At 49.6% G+C, this 24,326-nt stretch overlaps 4 protein-coding genes and 1 long non-coding RNA gene across 6 annotated transcripts; 2 read left to right on the forward strand and 3 right to left on the reverse strand.

Annotated features, from left to right (window-relative positions):
• Window positions 1-112: 112 nt before the first annotated feature.
• On the reverse strand, window positions 113-10,886 carry fer (fer (fps/fes related) tyrosine kinase). Of its 2 annotated transcripts, none has more exons than XM_086054379.1 (20): window positions 10,696-10,886; window positions 9,951-10,076; window positions 8,931-9,062; window positions 8,680-8,853; window positions 8,053-8,152; window positions 7,746-7,929; window positions 6,548-6,685; window positions 6,349-6,468; window positions 5,314-5,436; window positions 5,038-5,236; window positions 4,827-4,925; window positions 4,120-4,323; window positions 3,891-4,013; window positions 3,758-3,814; window positions 3,261-3,379; window positions 2,948-3,042; window positions 2,743-2,866; window positions 2,512-2,666; window positions 897-1,019; window positions 113-839 (listed from the first exon to the last, which is right to left on the reverse strand). In XM_086054379.1, exons 2-20 carry the CDS (start codon window positions 10,020-10,022, stop codon window positions 703-705), a joined length of 2,478 nt encoding a protein of 825 aa, XP_085910505.1. In that variant the 5' UTR covers window positions 10,023-10,076; window positions 10,696-10,886; the 3' UTR covers window positions 113-702. The 2 variants fall into 2 exon arrangements, with proteins under 2 accessions (XP_085910505.1, XP_085910504.1); XM_086054378.1 differs by having other exon boundaries at window positions 4,120-4,326.
• A 1,529-nt stretch (window positions 10,887-12,415) lies between these two features.
• On the forward strand, window positions 12,416-14,904 carry LOC147135969 (uncharacterized). Its single transcript, XM_086054440.1, has 2 exons — window positions 12,416-12,568; window positions 13,396-14,904. Exon 2 carries the CDS (start codon window positions 13,412-13,414, stop codon window positions 13,643-13,645), a length of 234 nt encoding a protein of 77 aa, XP_085910566.1. The 5' UTR covers window positions 12,416-12,568; window positions 13,396-13,411; the 3' UTR covers window positions 13,646-14,904.
• An 880-nt stretch (window positions 14,905-15,784) lies between these two features.
• Window positions 15,785-17,790, reverse strand: LOC147135970 (uncharacterized). Its single transcript, XR_015089937.1, has 3 exons — window positions 17,582-17,790; window positions 17,439-17,514; window positions 15,785-16,206 (listed from the first exon to the last, which is right to left on the reverse strand). It is a non-coding gene; the product is annotated as an uncharacterized LOC147135970 (long non-coding RNA).
• Window positions 17,455-18,726, forward strand: rnf224 (ring finger protein 224). Its single transcript, XM_086054439.1, is given in 3 exon segments — window positions 17,455-17,764; window positions 18,035-18,186; window positions 18,188-18,726. Coding segments are annotated over 3 exon segments (534 nt in total). The 5' UTR covers window positions 17,455-17,548; the 3' UTR covers window positions 18,354-18,726.
• A 153-nt stretch (window positions 18,727-18,879) lies between these two features.
• pisd (phosphatidylserine decarboxylase) lies at window positions 18,880-23,197 on the reverse strand. Its single transcript, XM_086054412.1, has 9 exons — window positions 23,108-23,197; window positions 22,153-22,196; window positions 21,899-22,032; window positions 21,187-21,321; window positions 20,994-21,095; window positions 20,798-20,921; window positions 20,263-20,421; window positions 20,001-20,161; window positions 18,880-19,568 (listed from the first exon to the last, which is right to left on the reverse strand). Exons 1-9 carry the CDS (start codon window positions 23,149-23,151, stop codon window positions 19,338-19,340), a joined length of 1,134 nt encoding a protein of 377 aa, XP_085910538.1. The 5' UTR covers window positions 23,152-23,197; the 3' UTR covers window positions 18,880-19,337.
• Window positions 23,198-24,326: the final 1,129 nt, after the last annotated feature.

The raw sequence follows: 24,326 nt of genomic DNA on the forward strand, positions 1-24,326 counted from the left end.
GAAGGGCCTGGCACTTAATTTGATCTTTTTTAATCGATTATTTTGGGGAGGCGGGGGGCTTCAATAGCTCGGAACCAAGCGGTAAATTCCACAGAGTCATAACGCCACAGAATGTTGTCGGGTGTTTTATTTTCATTATAAATGCACCAATTGTCTTATAAAGGGTTTCATCAATGGCAATATCAATGTGACTGTTATGTACAAAAAGGAACCGGGGGTGGCGCTCAAGGTTAGCTCCACCCTCTTAGGACACGTCTCATCTTTCCACAAATAAATAACATTGTTACTGATTGTCTTAAAAAAAATCTTTTAAGATGCTGGATTTGCTGAGAAATAAAACATATAAATACAAATAAAAAGTCAGGATATAATGTACATTTAAGGATATTAGACCGGCTGCTATGGTTACAGGATTAGACATGAAATCAATGTTTCATGTGGGAATAACATATTGGGTTTTTTTTTTTTTTTTTAATTATTATTTTTTTTAAGTATTGATGCAAATGCGCACATTTCCTATTTGACTGACAGACGTCCTGTTTGCCAACGCTATGCTAAGTCAGCTAGCGACGCCAACGCCCTTTCGTAGACGCGCAGCGGCGATGCCTGACGACGTCCACGCGTGTTAACATTTTTAGTGTTCAAATGCCACACGGCAAAAAGGGAAAAGAAAAAAAAAAAAACAGGCCACCACACTTCCCGTCACTTCTTCTTGATGGCGGCGAGGTCTCGCTGCAGTTCGGCGAACTTGGGTCGCTCTTCGGGGCTGTAGTGCCAACAGCGCTGCATCACCTTGTACACGTCGTCCGGGCAACGCTGAGGACACGCCATCCGGTAACCTAGCAAGCACAGCGTCATCGTCAGCAGTTGGCGTGCGTGGGCACGTGCGCGCTCACCTTTCTCCACCTGCTCACGGGCCTGCTGGTTGGTCATCCCCGGGTAAGGACACACCCCCAGACTGAAGGTTTCCCACAGCAGGATGCCGTAACTCCACACGTCGCTCTCGGACGTGTAGCGACCTGCAGGTGGAAGGGAAGGGAAGGGAAGGGAAGGGGCGCCTTGACTCGCCACTCTCATTTGTTTTTAGGTACTCGAGCTCAGAACACCGTTCAAAAAAAAAGGCAAATATAAAAATAACTACAGCTGAACATTCTTGAAATGGAGAAAAATGGCACAATTTCAATGGTTAACCCGCGAGTAAGGCTGCAAGCGACACTTATTTTATGAATCGATTCATCCAGCCGTCATTTAGTTGATTAATGTGCGGTCAAACCAAAACCTGTTTTTATTTGCATCCGCTCATGCAACAACAGGACATTATTTCAAACCGGCAGTGCAGAAAATGCACAAACAAATTAAGATTCAGTTACTGCTCTGGAAATCGGCAACGGCGTAGATGATTGTTTTCCAAAGTAAAAGCAAATGTTTGCAATTGTCTCCATTGGAAAAAAAACACAAAAATAATCAGTCGGCTTTGATGGGTGGCCACCGATATTGCCGCAAAGGGGCCGAAATTTGAAATGAAGGCCTCAAAAGAATGAATGAATTTATTTATTTATGTTGACCTTTGCATTGCACTTGCTATCGGGGCTTCTCAAAGTGGAGGTGCAAGCCATGCAAAAACCGAGGCGACTTGCAAAAAACAAACAAATACAAAAAAAATGCAACCCAGTGTGACCAAAAATAATGAGTGATTTTTCATTTGAGAATCGATGAATCGTTGCACCTCTACTTGCAAACTAAATGTACAATAGGCTATTTTTTCAAGTTTCGAAACCTCTTTTGAATATTGGAGTGGGCAAATCTAGCGATTGTTGCATCCTTTTCAAGTCCAAAACAAACAGTTGGGAACTGCTACAACACAGCAAAAAGCGTTACACAGATCAATGACAAAAATGGTCATTAATATGCGTTATATTTGTTTGTTTACACAAGGAAATCCTACTTGAACGTAGGGCTGGGCGGTATGACGGAAAAGGATATCGCGAAATAAGTGTTTCACCTTGGTCGATATCCCGAATGACCCGAAGAAAAATTCAGGTAGGTTATTTTATCTTAACCTTTAATCAGAGGTCAATGTAACTATGAAAGAGTGAAATAAACCGGTCGATATAAAGATGAAACAAACTGAATTTGAAAGATAATGTGCTTCGAAGGGCTGAGAAATGTTTGAAAAGTATTTCATATCCGTCCATATTGATCATTATTGCTTTTGTTTTCAACCTTTTCTGTAAATAACAGTTTTTTGTACGTCGTTATGTAGTGTAATGTGCAGTTTGTCCTCGGTCGGTGCATTGTAAACGCGTATTTGCGTGAGGTCTACCCCAGACGCGCGGAATATTAGCCTTCATCCAACGTAAGTGAAGGAATACTCTCTTGCGGTGCATGCGTACATGGTACGGTACTTCCTTTCACAGCAGGATGCTAACGCACAATGTCAAACGCCATCGACGGCGGGCTAAGAAAACAAAAAGAAGCACACCACAACAACAAAGGAAAAGTCGTCCTTACCGTAGTTGAGGGCTTCCGGAGCGGTCCACTTAATGGGAATCTGCTTGAGTCCGGACGACGAATAAACGCCGTCGTCTTCCTGGCGACTCATCCCGAAATCGCTGATCTTCAACAAGCTGCCTTCGCCCACCAGGCAGTTCCTGGCCGCCAGGTCCCTGACGCGCGCGCATGCGTGAGGAGCGTGAGGAGCGGGCGGCGGCGGCGGCGGCGGCGGCCCTCGCCGCAACTCACCTGTGGATGCAGTTCTTGCTCTCCAAGTAGGCCATGCCCGCCGCCGCGTCGCCGGCAAAGCGCAGCAGCTGCTTGGTCTTCAGCTCGTCTTTCTTCTTCCTCAGGAAGGACAGGAAGTCGCCGCCTGACGGGCCACACACCAGGCGGGCTCAGGAAGGCCGCAAAGGGAGAGGCGGGGTCACGCGACGGCGGCGGCGCCACCTACCGGGAACCAGCTCCATCACGATGTAGATGGGCTGCCTCTGAGTGCACACGCCGATCAGCTTGACGATGTTGGGGTGATCGTACTGCTTCAGGATTCTCCACGCGCACACATCCGGCGCATTAGGAATGCAAAATTCAACTTGGGCAGAGGACGCTCAACTAGCTAGCAATTGCCAAAAGTCAAGCTTTTTTTGGGGGGGGGAAGTCGTTTTTCCTTTAAAGCCGAAGTCAAGCCAAAGACATTTTTTCCCAGAATACCTTCTGCGCAATCCCGCTCATTCTGATCGATATTGCGGCTACGGGGCTCTGCTCACCTGGCCTCCGACAGGAAGCGGATCTTGAGTTCCGGAGGCAAATCTTCTTTGCAGGTTTTGACGGCCACCGCCGTTTTGTCTCGCAGCAACGTCCCCTTGAACACTTCGCCAAAGTTGCCCTGGAGGAGGAGCCGGCACGGCGTGTGACCAACAGGGACCCGCCCACTTCATTGCGCGACATGAACGGGCGCTTTCAGAGTGGTGTTTTCTTTTGGGGGGGTTTTTATTCCCCGCACCCGGGTGCGACAGTAGCGCCGGCCCGCCCGAAGTTGACCGATGCCGACCCGTACGAATGTCATCAAGAAATGGAAAAAGTTCTTTAGCCATTTTGTCACTTCCGTGGACCGGAAACGACGGCGCGGTGTCATTTTCAGTCGACGGAAGTGACAAAATGGCCGCCCCCGGAACGGCTGCATCCACTCGTATTCCGTCAGGGGAAAAAAAAAAAAACAAAGCTTTGGTTTGACTTTGTGTTCAAGCAGCGAAAGGCAGCTCACCTTGCCCAGCAGCTCGCCCAGCGCCACGTCCTCGTGGTTGAGGATCCACTTTTTGTCCTGCACACACAGACAGACGCACGCGTGACACACGGGAAGACGCGGCGAGGCCCCGGAGCGCTTTGCCGACGCTTGCCTTGACCACCGGCTTGAGCAGCACCACGCCCGACTTTTTGGTGATGACTTGCTTGCTGGCGAAGTGGTGCTCGATGAGCTGCGGGATGGTGGCGAAGCCCGTCCCCTCGAAGCGGTACTGACTCTATCCCGAGACGGAGGGAGCGACAGACGGCCAACGTCAGAGGAGCGGCGACAACGGCGACAACGGCGGCATCGGCGGCATAGGCGACGCGTCCTAGGCCACGTACGTCGGCAAACTGGATGATGAAATGTCGGCGCTGGTCGTCCGAGAAGACGGAGAGGACGTACTCGCCCGGTTTGCCGTGGCTCTCCCTCACCAGGAAGTCGCCCTGCTGCCGAAGCAGCTCTTGGGCCTCCGTGCGAGGGATGGCGCCGTGGTACCACTCCTGCTCCGCCAGGGGGCGCTCCGACGACGGGATGACGTCAAAGAACTGCTGCGTGCACACAAAAGGGAATGTGGACAACGCTCTGAATTTGACGCCTTCCCAAAAAGTAAATAAATAAATAAATAAATAACAAAAGGGAGGATGGGGGATTGCTTTGTATCGGGCCCCGGCCAAAAAATGTCTTCATTCCGGGAGTTGAAATGGGCTGAACAGCACAAAATTGGAACGGCTTGAATCGGTCCCCAAAATTGTCAATTGGAGGAGGCGGGTTTTATTTGAATTTTGGGGCTTTTATTTTGAAACTTTGGCAACAGGACCTGGTCAATCGGTCAAGGAACGTGGAGATTGGAGGTGAGACTCTCAAATTTTGTGGCCCTTACGCTGGGGGGGTCGGAAGGGGGTCGAATTGTTGCAGTTGGAATCGCAACCAGGACGAAGGGGGACGAATGCAGAATTCGTCTTTGGAAATGATTTTTCCGCGTTAATGTGGAATTTGACGGCGAAAAAGTGTCATTTGGGAAGGAGGGGAAAAGGACGGCGCTGCTCACCGAGGACGAGGAGCCCAACATGGCTTTCGGCGAGCGGATCATTCCGGCCAGCGAGTGTCGCAGCGTGTCCAAGCGAGAGCTCCTCTCCTTGCCTTTATCCTGAAAGGACACGACAGGAAGGACAGGCTCTTATTGTGACGTGACGTGACGTGACGTGAGGGGCGCGGGCGCGGGCCAAGCCGGCCCCCTTCCGCCGCCGGACGGTCCTCACGGCGGAGCCGACGGAGCGCGTGTCGTCCTCGTAGGGCAGAGCGAGAGGCGGCGGCGGCGGCGGCGGGGACGGGGCCTCCGCCATCTTGGCGTCCAGCAAGGCCTTCTGGGACGAGAGGCGGGCCTCGGAGCTGCGCAGCGATTGGACCGTTTGCCGCAACTCCAGGAGGGACAGTTTCTGACCCAGGAGGAGCACGCAGCTGAGGACGGACGCACAGGTCACAGACTGGAATCCGAGGGACAAAGCGCACGGCGCGGCGGCGGCGGCGGCACCGACTCGGACTTCCTGTCCGCGCTCTGCTGGCTGCTGCCGATCTTGGCATCCAGGTCGTCCACCAGGGCCTCTTTGGTCCTCAGGTTCTGGCGAGTCAGCGCCAACTCCTCCGTGGCCGACGACAACCTGAGCGCAAGGGCGCAACGTGCAGAAACGTGAGCGTTCAAAGGGCGGCACAAAACTGTGCAACAGAAAAGCGAGGACGCCCATTCATAGGCACGTTTTTCACCAAAACAAACCCGGTCCAAATTTGAAGCTATTATCACGTTTGTCCTGCACGTCATCCCAAACGCAGCAAAAAATGAGGCGGCCCGGCTACAGGCAAGCCCAACCCGGCCATGTCTGCCATCTGGCGGCTAACGCTAATAGAACTCCAAACGATGCGGTCAATCAAACAAAAGGAAATCCATTTGTTGTTTCTTCGAATCGCGTTAACTTTACGAGCCGAAGACCAAATGAACCAAGACTCCAGACGGATATCGACTTCATCGTTTCTATTTCGGTTTCATGCGTTAGGAATGTAACCATTCACCCGATTCGATTTTCAGTTCCCGATTTTGTAAAAATGGCTACCGTGCTTGTGTCCGTGCACTAGTGCGGTGCTGCAGCCAATTCTTGATTAATCCAGGCGAATGGATTTTAAATCGATTTTAATCGATAAATCGTTACATCCTACCGCGCATCCAAAAAGGCATCGAATTGCCTTTTGTGGAGAGAGAAGAGACATGCGCACCCCTACCTACTACTTTGGCATTTTGAGCGATTCCTATATAGCTGGCGCTCGGCCCGAATCGCAAATGTGCGCACGACGACGCGACGGTTAAATGTCGTTGAGTCATCAAGGAAAAAATGTTTTTTCTTTTCCACGTTGACTCGGGTGGCGATCGCGACTCTGTTTTTGTTGCAAAAGATCACGTGACGCAACGTGGCAATTTTGACTGGCCGTTGGAGGGGCGACGGCGTTCCCCAGTCACAGAAGCTCGCCGGGGGCACGCCGGCCAGATCGGGGAGGGGGAGGGGGCGGGGGCGTGTCCTCACATGGACCGAAGACTGTCGGCCGTCAGCGTGTTCCAGAGGATCTCGTTGGCCGACAGGTTGTCCGTCTCGTCCAGCAGGGACGCGTCGAACTCCACGTTGGCCTCGGGGCTCTCCGGAGACCTGCTTGGCGCAGGCGCAGGCAACAAGTGAGCGGCGCAGGCGGCAAGCCCCCACAAGCGCCGGCTGTCACCGCGGCGACCTGTAGGCGTCGATGAAGTGCTGGTACTCGGCCAGCGGGTCCATCTGCTGAACGGCCGCCGAAATCTCTTGATGGACTTTGACCACCTCGTCGCTCAGCAGACTGCTGATCTCGCAATACTCTTCCAGAATGTTCTTCCTGCGCACAAAATCAAGTGTTGGGTGAAGTCTGAGCTGCGTGTGACGTGCTAGAGGTCAACATTGTTTTTTTTTTTGGGGGGGGTGGTGGGGGGCGGGGGGTGGGGGGGGGGGGGTTGGGGAACGAGTCCTTGGTCTTTACAAGTCTTGTTTTGGTCATCTGATTGTGAGACATGTCACAAATGCAAACAACATTATCGCCGCCCCCAAAAAAAGCCCCGTTCCCTCAGCTTTTTAGTCCGAAACTGGTGTTTTTGTTCAAACGTATTCTACTGCTGATTACTCAAGTGGAAGCGGAGAAAAAGGAGTCTATTCGGTTTTGACGGGTCGACTGGGGAAATGCGTTTGAGCGTGAAAACGAGCGCATTTCATGCAAGGACCGTACAATTACAAGAGATAATTGCACCAAAGTTTCTTTTTGCACAAGAATGTAGCGTTTGTTTTAGTACTGATACCGATTCATAGTCAAAGAGGCCGATAACCGATATTTGGAGCCCATATTCATTTTCAGTGAAAAAGAATATATCATCATCAACAATTAAAAAAAACCGAACTTTTTTGAAAGCATATATTTATTGAACAATTTTTCAGATTCGCATTATTTTTTCTTCCACCATTAGTATACATTTTTGCCGAGCTCTCAGCGTCATCGGCGTGTCTTCAAAGGTTCAAAGAAAACTTTAAAGGCTTAAAAGGAAAAAAAAAAGCTCCCTGATGTTTTCGACAGTAAATCAAGTTCTCCAAAACGACATAAATGTCACTTATCTTATAAGGTGCAGAGTGTTCCCAGGGTCAGGAGAGTTTCTTATCAAATCAACTGAAAATGTAAATAGTTCCTTGAAGTTAACGGTTTCAAAAGGTTGTCTTATCGGCCATCCGAGTTTAAAAAAAAAGGCCGATATCGACATTGATCGTCGGCCGAACCCATTATCCCTCATTTCGACTTTGAGAAGGCGGGAAGGTGTCTTGATTCATGGCTTGGGCTTATGGAACGGGGCTTTATTTTTGCACGGGGCGCATTGGCGCTCATTCTTGAATGGACGTCCATTGAAAGAACTCACAGAGCGAGCGTCATGTCCTCCTGCATCCTCTGCAGGGCGTCGAGCAGCGCGGGCGCCGCGCGCCGCCGATGTTCTTCCTGCGCCGTCTGCGCGCCGCACACGGCCACCACGTACTGGTTGTGCAGGTTGTGCAGCTTGGCCGTGGCTTTGTCGTAACGCTCGTGAGCGCGCTCCGCCTCGCGGCCTGGTGCGCGCGCACACACACACACACACACACACACACAAAGCTGGAGAGACTGGGGGGGGGGGGGGGGGGGCGGGGGGCGCGCCGTGACAACTTTTCCAGCCGAGGGCGCCGGAGCCGAACCTTTGCTGAGAGCTTCTCGATATTTGTCCTTGGCGTTGTTGGCGTCGCGGCTCAGCTGGCGATACGTGGACTTGAGCTTGTCCAGGTCACTCCTGGTCACCTGCCAGCCACGCCCATCAGAACACGACAATGACGATAAGAACGATTGCACTTTCAAATCGAACCGCCGTTCAATGGTTTTGCAGCGAACATGAGGGGGGAGCGTTGGCAAGGATGCTGCAATACGACAGGTATCACGATACTGCGATCTTATCGCCATTTCACGATATTGCGATGTTCTACACAGTTAATATCAATGTGACCCGAAGAGATGAGAAATGAAGTTGCTGTATATGTTCATCAGAAGATATAGGTCAGAGGACAAATTGAGTCAATTTACTTCAAAACATATTAATAAACATATTTTCAAAACGTATTTGTGTTTGCACATTTTCTCTGGACAAAAAAAGAAAAAGAAAACGGAGTGTTACACACTGCCATCATCAAATTGACATTAGAAGCTGGAAAAGGGATATTATACTTGGCGGGCAAAAAGCGCGATATATTGGCAAATCGATTTTTTTCAAAACCCCTACCGAACATATCGAAAAACGTATGGAACGGTGCGCGTGCCCGTGGGCGCCGGACCTTGTGCTTGTGGCTCTCCAGCTGCTGATGAAGACTCTGGTAGCTCTTCTTCACCTGCTGCTTGTCTCTGATGAGCGTGGCGAGGCGGTGCAGCGGACCCGAGTTCAGGTCGTCGGCGTGACCCCGCATGACGCGACCCAGCGCCTCCGTCTGACGCACCACCTGCGACCACGACTGACACAGCGCGCGCGGGGGCGCCGTCATGACGGGGAGCGGCGAGCGGGCGGTGCGAGCGGCGGCCGGGCGCTCACCTTGCTGACGGTGCTGACGTAGTCGGCCGCTTCCTGTTTCTCCATCTGCTGCGTCATGCTGAGCAGCAGGGCGGCGTACTCCTTGTCGCTCTTCACGCGCAGGGTCATGAAACGCTTGACAGTCTCCAGCAGCTGCCGCGCACACACACACACACACACACACAAGACACTCACTTGGAATTCGTCCACAACACCAACAAGATATGCGGGTGAGGCACTGGTATTATTTTCGCCCACTAGGGCGGCCCCTAGTGGCCACAATGTAGTAGGCATGGCGTTGACTTGGGGGGGGGGGGGGGGAAAATCAAAATTAATCGATTCATCAGCAGCTGATCTGAAACTGATGGGAGTTTTTTTCAGGCCAAGGCTGATTCTGATATGTGGCAGAGCAAAATTAATTAATCAGCCAAGGATTTTTTCAAATGTTGGATGAATAAAATACTTCCTTCTTTGGTCCCTTACACTTACAACAATAAAAACTCAATACTTTGTCCTTTAGTGTTTGTTTGACTTGACAACAGAGAGAAAAGGTGGCAAAGATCAGATGACTTTTGTGGGGACTGACTTTGATTTTTAATAATGACCCTCGAATGTCGTTATCTTTCTCATGTTGTAATGTCTTATGTGGAAACAAAAAGACTCTTAAAGAAAGAGAAAAAACCTGTTAAAAATCAGCCAACTGCATCGGTCTTACTTCAAATTGTAGGACGACTCCAAATTTCAGCCCTCAACAACAATTATTCTTGGATTTGTGCAGTGAAAGCAGACTGGTCACACTGGTCAGCAACACATTTATTCTCAAGGATTTTTTTTTTTTAAATAGCTGATTTAAGGTAATTTCGATGTTCTGAATCCATATAACACAAAAACATTGGACATTCTTTAAGCACTATAGCCAACTGGTTTCCATGCCAGTCTGCAGGAACATTTCCCCTGGACTTGTTTTGATAAGGGAATGATTTGTGGCAGCCCTAATTCCTGGTTCCAAGAAGAGGAAGACGGAGAACGCAAAAAGCGAACCTTTAATTCCCAATCCTGCAGTTTGAGTAATCCCTCGTGGGAATTCCTCAAATCCCGACCGAAGCCCATCATGTGTCAGGCGGCGTCACGGCGAAGTCGACAGAGGGAAGAAGTTTGCATGATCCACTGTGAAGAGACAGACAGCAACAAAAATGAACAACAACAACAACAACAACTACAAAAATGAACAACAACAACAGTGACTTTACTTTCTGGGTTCGACTTCCAATTGATAAAAAGTTTTTCATTGGTTTTGAGGACGTGAATGAACACAACTTTCATTCTTCCCGTGTCAAAGTTACGTTTGCGTAAAAGTCTATCTAATACATCACAATAATTGCTGTAAACGCTCGGACAAAAGCACACAATAATTGCTGTAAACGCTCGGACAAAAGCACAGGAGCTGCAGTTGAGCGGTCAAAAGGGACGCTAACGTAAAGCAGCCGCGTCCCATTCAAGTCAATGGGAAATGCAGGCTAGCATGCTAAGAAGACTTGCGGCGGACAAAACGCAGAAAATCGTGGCTGGCAAATTCAAGAAAGAGCCAGAAGGCACCGACGGGGCTGTTGATCGGCGTGTTTGTCGGCTCGCTGAGCGCAAAGGCAGACGAGAGAAGCCGGAGGCGGAGGCGGAGGCGAAGGCGAAGGCGAAGGCGAGTGAGGAGGGAGTGGAGTCCCCGGGTGGGACAGGAGGGACTTCGAGGATTAACGACGTCTTTTGGCTCTTTGGCGCCGCTCCAACGTACCTCAGAGGCGGCTCGTAGGGGCGACACACTCGGTGTCCGGTCACCGTGGTCCTCGTCGGTCCCCGTCCGCGCTCATTTCGCCCTATGACCAACTTTTCTTCACCGTTTTCCACTTTCTCCCAACCCCGTCCTCCGGACAGCTAACAGCTAAGGCTAACAGGGAGGGGCTTCCGCCGGAAACGGAAACGCGAAGTGAAGACGCCATTTTGCTTTCCCTGCTCTTAACGAGCGAACGAAAACTGTTTAGAAACATGCAAAACTTTTTTTTAAAAATCCTTTTCGAAAAATACATACACACCTATACGTATAGTGCACACAAATATCATTGACAAACGAACTGAATTACAATATACACGACACGCATACACACGATGACGTCACCGCCATATTGGATGTGGCAGAGCGAAAACATCCTCTTAACCGTTTAAGACTCACGCGGTTTAGGCAAAACTCACTTTGGATTGTAGATAGCCCCTACAACATTATTTTCACAGTAATTTTGCTGATTTTGTGGTTAACACTGCTAAACTAATTGAACGAAGTCTTGAGTCATTGTGCCATAGACTAGTTTGTTTACAAGTCAGTGCGCAGACAGATATTGCAGCAGCGCGGCCCAACCCGTGAGATAGGTTGTCTATGTTCATATGTCTATGGCAGCAATGCAGTATTTGATAGAAAAAAACGCCATTAGAGAAGCAGAAGAAAAGTATATATCGGTTTTAATTGTAGTGTTGTGTTAAAACAAACAAACAAAAATTGTCTCAACCGAACTTTAAAAAAATGACACCGAACGTAAGGAGTTATTTATACTGCTATCAGCTTAGATTGTTCAGATATACATTAAGACATACTGCCATGTGGTGCTTACTGAAATGCATTCATGTGTTTTTGAAAAGAACCATGCCAAATGTATTTTTGACACTGTTTAAATTAAGGCAAAACGAGCCTGTGAAACGCATTGATCTGTGCACGATGCTGATTGTTTGCAATAGCTGATAAAAGGCAGAGCTGGGCATTCTGTCTATGCGACGGACCGGTCCGTCGACCCGCCATTGACAGATGCCCGTTTTGCTGACGAATGACGGGAACAATTTTGAAATAGCCGGACCTTACAATCATAGTCGGAAGCCCATGCGTGTAATCCGTCTTTCCTCTGTAGTCTATTTTTCGCGGCGAGGAACAATAGTGAGTTGTTATTAATTAAGTTGCCGGGCGTCACCGTGTAGGGGGACTTCATACAAAAAGGGAGGACACGCGGTGCCGCGGCCGCCTCGGAGTGCGCCGTGGCCGACCGCAATCCCGCCGATGGCCTGCTAAACGGCTTCAACCCCACCAAGAGAGACGGTGGCCACAAGATGCGGCCGTTTCGCCAGCTACCAATCAGAGGAAAGCTGTTTTCCATCTCAAATTGGCAACAGCGACCCAGCAGAGCAGAGCAGAGCAGAGCACATACTGTATTGAAGATCAATGACCAAGCAACCTGTTCCAAATGAAAATTCCATGAGACCAACTCCAAATAGCTTGCAAAATGCCAACGTGGGCATTTCCAAGCGTGGTTATCTTGCAAACTCGCTAAGAGGACATGAAAGATGATGAAAAAAAAAAAGAAAATCAGTGTGGGATGGGACCTTGAATGTATTGTGTTCATTTTTGTCAACATTCCACCTGTTGAGCAAAAGGGGGCGCGGCTTCACTCCGAGGAAGGCGTGTCATCCAGTTGGACAGGTTTGGCCGGTCAAGTGAGCTTCAAGCATGCTGAACACAGACAAAAAAAACAAAAAAAAAGCAAAGGGGAGCGCGAGCGCGAGTGCGAGTTTTCCATTGTTTTGACCACAGCTCAACTTTTGTCCCGAAGACACGTCAGCTTCGACAGGCAAGTCACACTTTTCTCCTTCAAATGGGATTGACAAGGAGACTTTGACTGCGGCGAGCGAGGCCGCGCGACGACCCGCTCAAGCGTATCGTTGGACAACAGCGCGCTGCGCAAATCCGAGACCACATTTGGCCAGCTGCTCTCGGACCAGGCACCTCCGCCCAACCTAGGCGGCGGCGCCGCGACTGTTGCTACAACGACTGAAAGTCCAGTCGGAAACTCCGACGGAAGCCCGTTTAAGATTAGAGGCCGACCGGCCTAGAGTCGGGGTACTATTTTTTTTCCCCCCCGGGAAAAAAGGCGAATGACGGACGACGGAAGGCTGCCCACGCCTGCCGTAGACGGGTGACCAATAACGGACGCTCAGTTTGTAGTCAAACGTTAACAACAATGTTCAATATTTTGGACTGTTTTCTGACAAAACCAAACAAGTAATTGAATCACTGAATCAATTTGTGCATTTTCTTTTTGATAAAGGAAATTAAAAAGGTTTCTTTATTCTGATCATTAAAATTAGGGACGGTGAGTACCGATAACAAGGCATTGGGGTCAGGCCGATACGGGCCGTAATTCAATGCATCGGGTACTCGAGGAGGCTGCCGATACCAGATGCGGATACTTAAAGCGAAAACGAGTAATCTGACATCAATCAAGTTCTCCCCGCAGTGTAGTCATTTTTCATTTTCTGTTATTCACTGCCTAAACATGAGGAGTTATAACAACTCTATTTAATAACGATTTGATATGTGATTGTGGATGAATCATGAAATCCTGACAAAACAAATTCATTTGTGACATTTTTCCTCCCTTTTCTGACTGGCCGTCAGCTCGCCAGGCGGCGCCATGTCGTCCAACATCCGCGTGTCGCTGGACAACCCCTACGGTCAGGTGACCATCCCCCGCGCCCACCTGCGCACGTCGGCCGACCGCGCTACCGTCATCGCTAATCCGGCGGCGCTCAACGGAAACGACCTCAACCCCTACGTGGCCCCGCCGCCGTATTTGGTGAAGGAGGCGGACGAGGAGGGCGGCGGGGGGCGCTGCGCCTGCTGCTATCGATGCCGAAGGAGGAAGTGATGTCGCTGCCAGATGCCGCGCCGTGACTGATTGGCCCCGGGAAAGGAAGACGTCATCGACTGAAGAGAAGTGAAATGGCCACTGTTTTGTTAGGGTCACCTGCTAGCAGCTAGCCGCAAACGGTTGGTCGCTAACAGCGAGCCACTAAGGACTAGTCACTACCAGCTAGCCGATAACAGCTAGCCACTAACATCTAGCCGCTATCAGCTTGCCGCTACCGGCTAGCCGCTAAAAGCGAGCCTTACACAACCAACAAACCTCCCGTTTAACTCTTGGAGAACTGAAAATGAAAGACTGAAGGTGTCATTTCTTTAACAAAAAACAAAACAAAAAAAGAATTACCAGTAATGAACTTGCTATCTGAGCTTTCCTTTTATTATTCAAATGTTATGGATTGTAATGTTTGAATGTAAGCCAACTGTGAGCATTTTTATTCTAGCCAGACCGATCGATCGACCGAATGAGTTTATATTAGACCTTTCAAATTGTGACCCCACCAACGCCCCCCTCCCCCCCCAAAAAGAATACTGAATATTTTTTTTACATCATGAATTCATCACAATGTAAGACAAAGATTATTTTTTTTGCGGGGGGGGGGGGGGGGGGGGGGGGTTATATAGCGGGGGAAATTTTTGCCTCTGTTGTAAATTTAAATGATACTAAAAGACAAAAACCTTCAAATGCGCTGCCTGAAATTCGTATTTTGATTGTTAGAAGTGTTACAGTACGCAAAAATAAGTTGTCTTATTCATAATACATTTTTGAAATGAATGGCTTATATGTGAATTTTATTGTGCCAAATGTAGGGATTGGCCTTCAACAAAGGTCTTATCGCTCGGCCCTACTTTTTAACCTTCAAGATGTTGAAACGATTTGACAAACTTTGACCCAAACTGGAACAGAGCCGAGGTCAAGCGAGGTTGATGAAGGTCAACATAAAGTGGAGGAGGCCACGCCCCAAGGTCGTCGTCAAGGCAACAACTAACAACCTTGTTCAGTCTTTCATACATAAAGTGTCTTCCCGTTTCGAGGAACACTTGCATGTGATCAAATGTTTTCTCATCGTCGGTGTAGAAAATGACAATATCTGGTTTGTACATGAATATAGTTTTTTTTTTGTTGTTTTTTTTTTACAGCACATATCGAATTGTATTTCTTGCTGATAACCTCTTCTAACCCACATCTGTAAACATTTATGCTGACACTATATCAGTAAGTCATTAAAATGTGGGCCGACTGGATCTCACCACTTGGAGGCAGCATGGCTCAGGTGCTCAGGAGCGGTCGTCTTCCAACCCATCGGTTGTGGCTTCCATGTCCAAGTGTCCTTGAGCAAGATACTCATGCTCCGGATGCCGCGTCATCAGGACGTGAACGAACGGACGGTCGGTGTTCAAGCGCTGCGACGAACTTGGTGGGAGAAAAGCCAAAGTCAAAGTCCTTACCATTTACTTCCATCCATCCGTTATCTCTACCGCTTCTCCTCAGAAGGGTGGCGGGGCGCGCTGGAGCCTATCCCAGCTGTCTTCGGGCGGTAGGCGGGGGACACCCTGAATTGGTTGCCGGCCAATCGCAGGGCACACAGAGACAAACATCCGCACTCACGATCACACCTAGGGGCAATTTAGAGAGTCCAATCAACTTACCAACCATGCATGTTTTTGGAATGTGGGAGGAAACCGGAGTACCCGGAGGAAAGCCACGCAGGCAGGCACGGGGAGAACGTGCAAACAGCCCCCCAAAAATGTCACATTAGTATGTGATCAAGTTCACGTTCAATGTGACATAATTGGCTCATTATTACATGGTACGTTTCATGTCAAAACATGCTAACTTTTACGTTAAAACGTGAAATTAATCTGACTATTTTACTTTTTTTTCTGGTGTGGCAGCAATAAATATATGCTTCTGCAAAATTGGAATGGAAATTCACCACCCCCACCCAAAAAATGTTAGCATCAAAGTATTTTTAGAGATTTGAATATTAAACAATATTGCTGATTTTCATATTTATAAAAACTTGACAATAAATTATAATAAATACTTATTATTAAAACAAATAAAATTTGACTCATGAAAATGAAATAGTCATTTTTCATGATTTTTATTTAAATGTATTTTGAAAATAGAGTAGTTAGATAGCAGCACATCAAGATCATCAGCCCCCCCACACACACACACTTTTTACATAGTTTTTAACATCACTCTCTATATTAAACTATGAAAATGTGTAAAAACTAAATAGGTGGAAAAACAAAGGCAAGGATACATACATCTTTTTTCGGGGGGGGTTGTCATGAATGTGAAAAATGATCAACTTGCATGTGAGGCCCGCGTGAACGTGACACTAAACGAACGCGTCCAATCACAAGTGACCTAAGCGCAGCGTGGAGTCCTGTTGCTAGGCAACCGCTGCCCACTGGTGCAACCTGATAAGCGACAGCGGGAGCCAATAGAAAAGCCGTCTTGAATATTTCATCCAAATCCGACAAAAGTGGCGTGGAGGCGAGCAGGAAGTGACGCTGGAGACGACGACGACGACGACGACGACGACGAGCAACCTAGACGAGACTCGTTGTGAATAAAGAAGATCCCAGCCCAAAACCGACAGGATGTGACATCATGAGGTATGTTTTGGGCAGGCCCCGCCCTCATCGCTGTTTGCTTTTTGGATGTGCTCCATGTTCAAAAGCTGAATATGATGAAACCATTTTTGTACCAATGGCACATGCTTGACATGTGCTTCAGCTCATAACAACACATTTTTGAACTGCATCCTAAACACCAAAATACTTCAAAGTCATCGAAAATACTGCTTGCGTGCGTGCGTGCGTGCGTGTGTGTGTGCGTGCATATCAACAGCATCAACCTTTACTCAGAGGCATATAGAGTGCCCTGGAAAAGTATTTTCCCTCTTCTCTATTTTATGCATAAATGTTGAGGCCAAGCTTTTGGACTTTCCAAGCATACGCTCCTGTAAACACGACGACATTGGAATGAACATTTCGTTTGCGGAATAGGAATGAAGCCCTTTCGATCCATGGCGGTGGGCGGCCATTTTGCTGCTTGCTGTCCACTGAAGATGACATCACAGCGCCAGGCGGGTTCAGGTGCAAAATGGCCGTCCCCTGGGGCGGCTCAAAATGGCCGCATTTTGCTGCTTCATTCCTATTCCACAAAGGTGATATTCATCTGAATTCTCTGTGGCGCTGCACAGAATATATGATTGGAAAGAAGGTTTTGGGCTGCTGATTTGCACTTTAAGATGATCAAACAAATGTATACGCCAGGCAACGTCAAATGCACTTTTGAACTTGTTCAATGCCAAGGTAATGAAAAAAAAACAACATTTCTGAGCAAAAAGAACACGAAGGCTCACGTTAGTTTTGCCAAAAACAAAATCTGAATGATTGCCAAGAGAAAATTGTACGGACTGTCAAGACGGAAGTCGAACTCTTTGGAAGGAGTGTTTCTCGTTGCACTTGGCGTCAACGTAGCACGACATTTCACAACAAGAACATCATAGCATGGTGGTGCTAGTTTGATGCTCTGGGGTGGCTTTGCTTCCTCAGGATGCGGATGACTTGCTGCGATTGATGAAAGCACGAGCTTCATTTGCCCCCCCCCGGCCCCCCTTTAAAATGCGCATTTGATGTTAACTTGGGTTAACTGTGTTTGACGACGACGTTAAAAGCATTCAAGTGGAAACTATGCAACAAAAAGTAAGAATTGAAGACCAGGGCCAATACTTTTCCACAGCGCTGACTTCTCCATGCGATGTGCGAATGATTACTTGAGCTTGGTAGGGGTCCTTCTCTGCTTCTTCCTGCACTTAACGCCGCTGCATCTCTTTCCAGTCCTGCTGAGTGCTGCCCTGGCATAAATCAACATCAATCTGCTAGTATGACAAGCAGTCATAAGCTTGCGCGTGTGTACCTTCAGATGAAAATGTCGAAGGAAAGGGGAGAGGCGCGCGGCAGCTCGGCGGCGGCATCCCCGCGCTGCATCGTGTGCTTCGGCCGCTACGACCTGGCGTCGCGGTTGCCCCGGCGGCTGCACTGCGGCCACACCTTCTGCCAGGCGTGCGTCAAGCGACTGGACGCCGTCATCAACGAGCAGGTGACTTCCTCGTCACAGCAAGTGGGGCCGGCATCTTCCCCCCCCCCCCCCCCCCCCCCCAAGTCAACTCCACTTTATACAATATACATATACATACACAATATATATATAATATATAATATATATAAATATATATATAATATATATATATAAATATAATATACATATAAAATATATATATATATATATATAATATAGATATATATAATGCACTACTTGGGCCGGACGTCAAGCAACCATGCACCTTGCTTCCCATTTGGTCTTGGTCAGGTGTGGATCCCGTGTCCTCAGTGCCGGCAGAACACGCCTCGCCCCCGCGGGGGCGCTGCCGCGCTGGACCTGGACTTGATCTGTTTCCTGGCCCTCAAGACTGACGTCGGGTCCGCCCCCTGCATCGCCGAGGCGGAGTCGAGCAGCGAGGGGGGCGGCGGCCGGCGACAGGAAGACCGCGTGGGCGGCCAAGGACGTGGCGGACGCCGACGCGTGGTCGCACGGAGGCCTCGCGGAGCCGCGCTTTCATCGCCATGGCAACTGTTGCAGGCCGCTCTCCTATTGGCTGTGTTGCTGCTGCTGCCCGGGGCGGGGCTAAAACGAGGGCCGGGGTCTCATCACCGTTGAAGCGTCGCAGCGGAATCGGTCACCACCAAACATCTTCAATCGGATTGACTAAAAGTCTCCGAGTAAAGCCGGCTCGTCAAACTCCGCTACAGTGGAGTCCCGCCCTCTCTTCGCAGAGGAGAAGGACCCAGTCGGGATGCCAACAGCGAAAAGCTGAAAATAGTTGGCGCCGATTACAAATGCATTGAAAAAAGGACTTTTGGTTGGCTTGTTTTTGTTTTACGAGCGGAAGGCAGTTTGTGGTACCAACTTTCATTTTTGCTTGAAATGAATTCAATACAAATGTTCACATATAAAAAAAAACATCCGAAAAGGAAGAAGAAAAAAAAAAAAGGGGAGTGGGTTCTGAGAAAAACAGGGATAGATTCACCCCCCAAATATGCAAATAATGAACCCAATAAAACCTGTGGAGGATCAGTCAAAGAATTGGCAGCAAGGGGGAGGGGGGATTCCGTAAAAAAAAAAAAAATTTGAATAATCGTTGCCATTCACTGAAATTTGCCATCATTCACTTTTTTTATTTGCAAATCAGCAGTGCAATTAAGTGAAAATGCAAATGAGTTAGACAGCAAATAACGGAGGGGAGGTTCCATCCCCAAAAAATCTGCAAAAGCGTGGGGGTCCACTGTCCAACTCAAGCAAACTGCAGCTCATGATTGGAGAAAGTCTTGTAGGGGCGGGGCTTAAATCACAAGGCGGTATTTGAGACGGTATTTTCCTCTTCCACCTGGAAATAAAACAAAAACCAGGACTTGGACTGTTTCCAAGATTTCTGCCAATACGTCCTCCAGACTTCCTTTGCCCGCCCCCAAGTCGACGTTGCCGTCGGCGACGGCCGCTCAGGCCGCTCAGGCCGCTCAGGCCGTCAGAGGCCGTCAGAGGCCGTCAGGGGCCGTCAGGGGCCGTCAGGGGCCGTCAGGGGCCGTCAGAGGCCGTCAGAGGCCGTCAGGGGCCGTCAGAGGCTACCCAGCCCCTCGCCCACCCTGACCGTTTGTCCCGGCTTGACGCTGAAGGTAAAACCTTTGGGGGCTTCAAAGAGGACCACCACGGTAGAGCCCAAATTGAACTCGCCCACCGCCTGGCCCCGCTGCAGTGCCACGCCCTCTTTGGGCGGCTCCGCCCCCGCCGCATAACGCAGGTCGTGGAAATGGCCTTTTTTGTCGCCGGGCGCGTTCGTCTGCAGCTCCTGAAAGCGGCACAAATAGGACAGAGCGTGCCACGCGTTAGCTTTACGGACGCGTTAGCGTCCCCTCCGTGTTTCCTTTTTCGATGAGTGTGTTGGATGTGTGTCTTTAAGGGGCGGGGTGGGGCGGGGCGGGGCCCAGCAAGGCCGCAGCGTTTACCACGCGGCTTGTTCGGCGCCACTCTCGGCTTCCTGCGTTTGTTTTTCTTCAATAAACGTCTCTACGTGCACGAGCGGCTCTCCTTGCCCACGTGGCGGGGCATCACAGTGCGTTCTTTGCACACTTTCTCTCCGCTGCACTCAAACGACGGCGTAGCTGAAGCTAGCACAACAACTATTGCGAGAGTCTGTTCAGGGCTTACATTGAGTTGGGGGGGGGGGGGGAAGGGCTTTCTGAGAATGCGCGAGTGTGCAGGCGCCGGCCGGCCGACTGACTTGGTCAAAGTAGATGCGGATGGATCCCACGTTGGTGGCGCCCACGGCCGTCAAGGAGAAGAAGCCGTGGCGCCATCGGCCGCTCAGGGCCACGCGCTCGTTCAGGCAGAAGAGCGCCTTCACGCGGCCCGCCACGCCCGGACTGACCGACATCAACGAACCTGAAACGCGCGCGCGCCTTGACCTCATTAACGCACGCGCACTCCTTCCCGCAATAAATGCGCCACGCGGACGACTACAGGAAGCGACGGCGCCCTCTGACCTGTGAAGTGTCGCCTGAGCGCCACCGTCCAGTCGGCAGGCGAGTGGAAGCGATGATAGTCGCCGGGGGCCAAGTAGACGACCACGTGGAACAGGTCGTTGTCGCCGCTCGTCAGGAGGCCGTCCCGGAAAGACGACGACGACGACTCGGCCGGGGTCGCTGAGAGGATCACGTTATGAGTCAATTCGAGGAGTCACGTTCGGAGTCGCTCGCTAAGTCATGACAGCGATCACTATGGGAGTCCTTTCAAGAGTCACTACTGGAGTCACTTGTTCACATCACTTCCACATTTGGAGTCAATCTATGAGTCAATACAGGAGTCAACGCGAGCGTCACTACCGGAGCCGCTTGCGAGTCACGACCGCAGTCAATTGGGGCATCGGCGGCTGACCGAAAGTCCATTCGGAAGCGCCGGAGTCGCTTCCGAATGGACTTCCCGTAAAGTCAGTCACGTTGCCGGCTTGTTCTGGTGATGGGTTTGGGAGTCACTGGTGCGCTGTGACGCATGCGGGTGGGTGGCTGCGCTGGCTCTCACGGTCGCTGCGTCCCTCTTGCGGCCCCAGGAAGTGTTCCAGACTGTACGTGACGCCCTTCACTTGCTCCACCTCGGAATTGAAAACGCGACCCAAGTGGACGATCCTGCCGTCTGCCGGACACACCTGGCGCCACACGTCGACAGCCGTCAGCGGGCGGCTTGCGCGGTTCCGAGCGCTGGACAAGGAGGAGCTTACCAGGCAGGAGGCGGAGCAAAGCGGCCGCGCCGACTCCTTGAGACGGCGGCGGAAAAACTCTCCCAGGTTGCGGTAGTGGCGCAAGTCCTCCACCGCCGCTTCCTATCGGACGAGGCGGCACGGCGCGCTGAGCACAAGGGGGCGCCGCGTCGAGGCAAACGCCGGCAAAAGTAATAACGCGTCGTGCTCTCACCTGCATGTTGACTCCAAAGGTCCAGATGTAGAGCGAGTAGACGGGTTTGCGGAGCCACGTGGGAAGCTCCACCCCGTTGACGCGACCCCACGCTCGAGACAGCAGGCGAGTGGGCAAGGAGCGATACAGCGCCACCTGCGGGACGCGCAGCCCGTCAACAGGGGGCGGGGCCAGGGAGGAGCGCAATGGGCCAGCGGCGCCGGGGGGCGGGGCCACGTCCGCACGCAACGAAGTCCGTGCGGCCGGCTAACGGTTAGCCACCATCGCGGCCTCGACCCCCATGTCGCTCAGCGGGCCGGGCCATTTCAAACCGCGCGCATACTACAGTTTACAATGTGAGCAGAGCAAAGCCAAATGGAGCCAAATAATAGCTGCACCTCACAGAGATATTTTGTTTTGCTATTATGCTTCAAGCTTTCAAATCAATGGAAATAACAACGATGGTCGCAGCATGGCTGATCAAAAATGCACACAAGTGTTTTTCCGTTACCTGAGGCAAGCTACGGCTCGCCCCACCCTTCCTCCTCCGCTTCCCTCGCAGCAGCGGGTCACGCTTACTACACGTTGCGTCGCGACTACAACGCGCCCCGCGCCGGCCGCCGCCGGCCATGCGCGTCCCGCTCCGGCGCCAAGACTCACTCGGGTGTTTCGATCCCCGCGGGGCCCCGCCCACAAGGCTCCGCTCCCCCACCCTAAAGCAGCAGCTTCTCACCTGCGTGGGCGTGGCCAGTGCAGGCGGGGCTCCGTCCTCCCGGTCCCGCCTCTTGTAATGCTGGTAACCATAGTAACCGCCTCCCGTAACCACCAGGAGGGGGAGGGGCCGGGGACGCAGCAGGAAGCCGCGCCCTGTTAGAAAGGAGACAGCTGATTGGCCCCGGGTCTGGCCCGCCTCCTTTTGAGATTGCTAATTTCAAATTAAAAAAAAAAGAAAAAGACTTTTTTTTTTTTTACCCCCCTTAAACTTACCAGAGTTGAAGAAGCGTCGCTGGCCGCAGCTCACGGGGCGAAATCTGAAACATCCGCGTTAGCCTTCGCATTAGCATAGTGACACCCCATTCCAGTGCTATTGCTCGTTTTCGCTTGACCGTCGATGGCATTTCCCACCATTGTGTGACAGCATTCAGCTCGCACAGGAAAAGACAAGCTTAGTGTTTCAGGAGTGTTTTGTGTGCACACTTCATGTTGTGAGCGCCCAAGTTTTGCCCAAGTTGTGTTTCATGCATTCAGTTTTGCGTTTCATGCGTGAAACCGGTTGTGCCTGACATGGCTCACTTATAGCTCGCAAATGGATTTTCCGACTGCATGAAAGCTTCGGTGCATTTGGATTGGCTAGCATTTTGGGCGTGGCCGCATTGTGCAATTCCATTTTGGAATGTTCGCAAAAATAGTTTGCGTGAAACTTGCGGCCGAAGTCCACACAACGCTTGAGTGTTGAGTAGTGTTGCCGAGATCGAGGCGGCCCAAAGGAGGCGTTTGGCCTCCGATCCGAAGACAGCGGGCGCTTTCGATGTTTCATTACAACTAAAGGTCTCTTGAGTGGTTTTTCAGCCACTTTTTGTTGTTGTTGCAAAGTGCACAGTGATGGAATGGAGCGAGAACGGCGACACTCAGTCTCGACCAACCGACAGCTTGATCATCCATCCCACCGACGTCCCGCGAAAAAAACATGACGATCAAGACGATGAAAAGAAATCGTTGTTTCAAAAATAGCGCCAAGTGTTAGTTTAAAAAAACACGAGGCAAAAGTGGAAGCCGGGCCGTTTCCATCAAATCGATGACGCGCGCGTGGACGTGTCACGCGTCCACACTTGCTGCGTCGCGCGTTCAAGACGTCGCAACTTCAAGCGCACCCTTGCGCCCCATTGCAACTTGCTGAAAGATTTCAGAACAATACAAATAGCCCAAAATTCAAGTACTGTACCTGCACATCCTCCGGCCGCACACCGTCCACAAGGACGCCGCCATCTTGTGTGTGTACGGAAGTGACGTCCGATGCCGCGGAAATGGTTTGCGTTGGAGACAACTTGTTCAGACAAAAGTACATTTTAAGTAGTAAATGTACCAATAAAAACATTGGCGAATGTCTGTGTAAAATTAAGAAAATAATCCCTCGTGGAATTTTTTGGGGGGAATGCTCAATTTTGGAATATGAACTGGAGTAAAGCGTGGCTTGTTCCGTTTAAATTCTTCATTTCAAATAATATACATTTAAAAATTCTACATAATATACACCAAACTAATATATATATTTCACGTTTTACAGATATTGATAATAAGTGTTCTTTTTGCAATGTTGAATCTGAAAGTGTGACTCATTCATTTTTTTTTTCTGACCCGTAAGTGTTACATTTTGGAAAGATTTTGAGAACTATATATATTGTGTAACACTACCTACAAGATTACATTGAATGGTAAACTAATTATTTCTCTGTTTGAATCTAAAGATAAAAACCTGTGTACTATAGTTCATTTATGTTTTGTCGGGAACATTTTACATCCGTAAATGTAATTTAATGTAATGTAACTTCGAAATTCTACCCCGTCATTTAAATTCTTTTTGATTGAGGTAGATAATTATTTTAAGTCTCTTGAGTTAATTAATAAATGTCAATCAATAATTGCTATACACTCAGAGAGAGTAACTCACGGATATCTTTGTTTTGAAAAGTGAATTTATTCTCTTATTTTTATTTTATTGTAGTTCTTGTTCTAAATTGAGTGTTGTATATGTATGTAAAGATGTTAATTGGATTGCCTGAATACTATGTGGTCTATATTTTGTAAAAAAAAAAAAAAAAAAAATGGTCCAGACAAAAGTAACATCAACCATGTGCAATTCTATCATTTTCGACATTTAAAACTCGATTTCATTCTTCTTTGCATGTCGGTCTTTTCTGGCATCGATGAAACAAGTAATTGTTCATCTCAATTTCCCTTGACATTTGCCATTGCCTTAAACGGATGAATTAAAAATTGATATCTAATTCAAATACTGATGCTCGTCATTCTGCAATTTGTTCCTCAAAAGCAAACCACTGAAATGCGCTCTTGCCGTCTCCCGAATCATGACCGCTGACGACCGTTAATAGTTTCCGCACGCATAAAAGCCTTCATTTCTTGACAATATTCATGTTGAAATG

This window comes from Filicampus tigris, chromosome 15 (assembly GCF_054856515.1).
Source record: "Filicampus tigris isolate MCC_2025a chromosome 15, RoL_Ftig_1.0, whole genome shotgun sequence".
NCBI lineage: Eukaryota > Metazoa > Chordata > Actinopteri > Syngnathiformes > Syngnathidae > Filicampus > Filicampus tigris.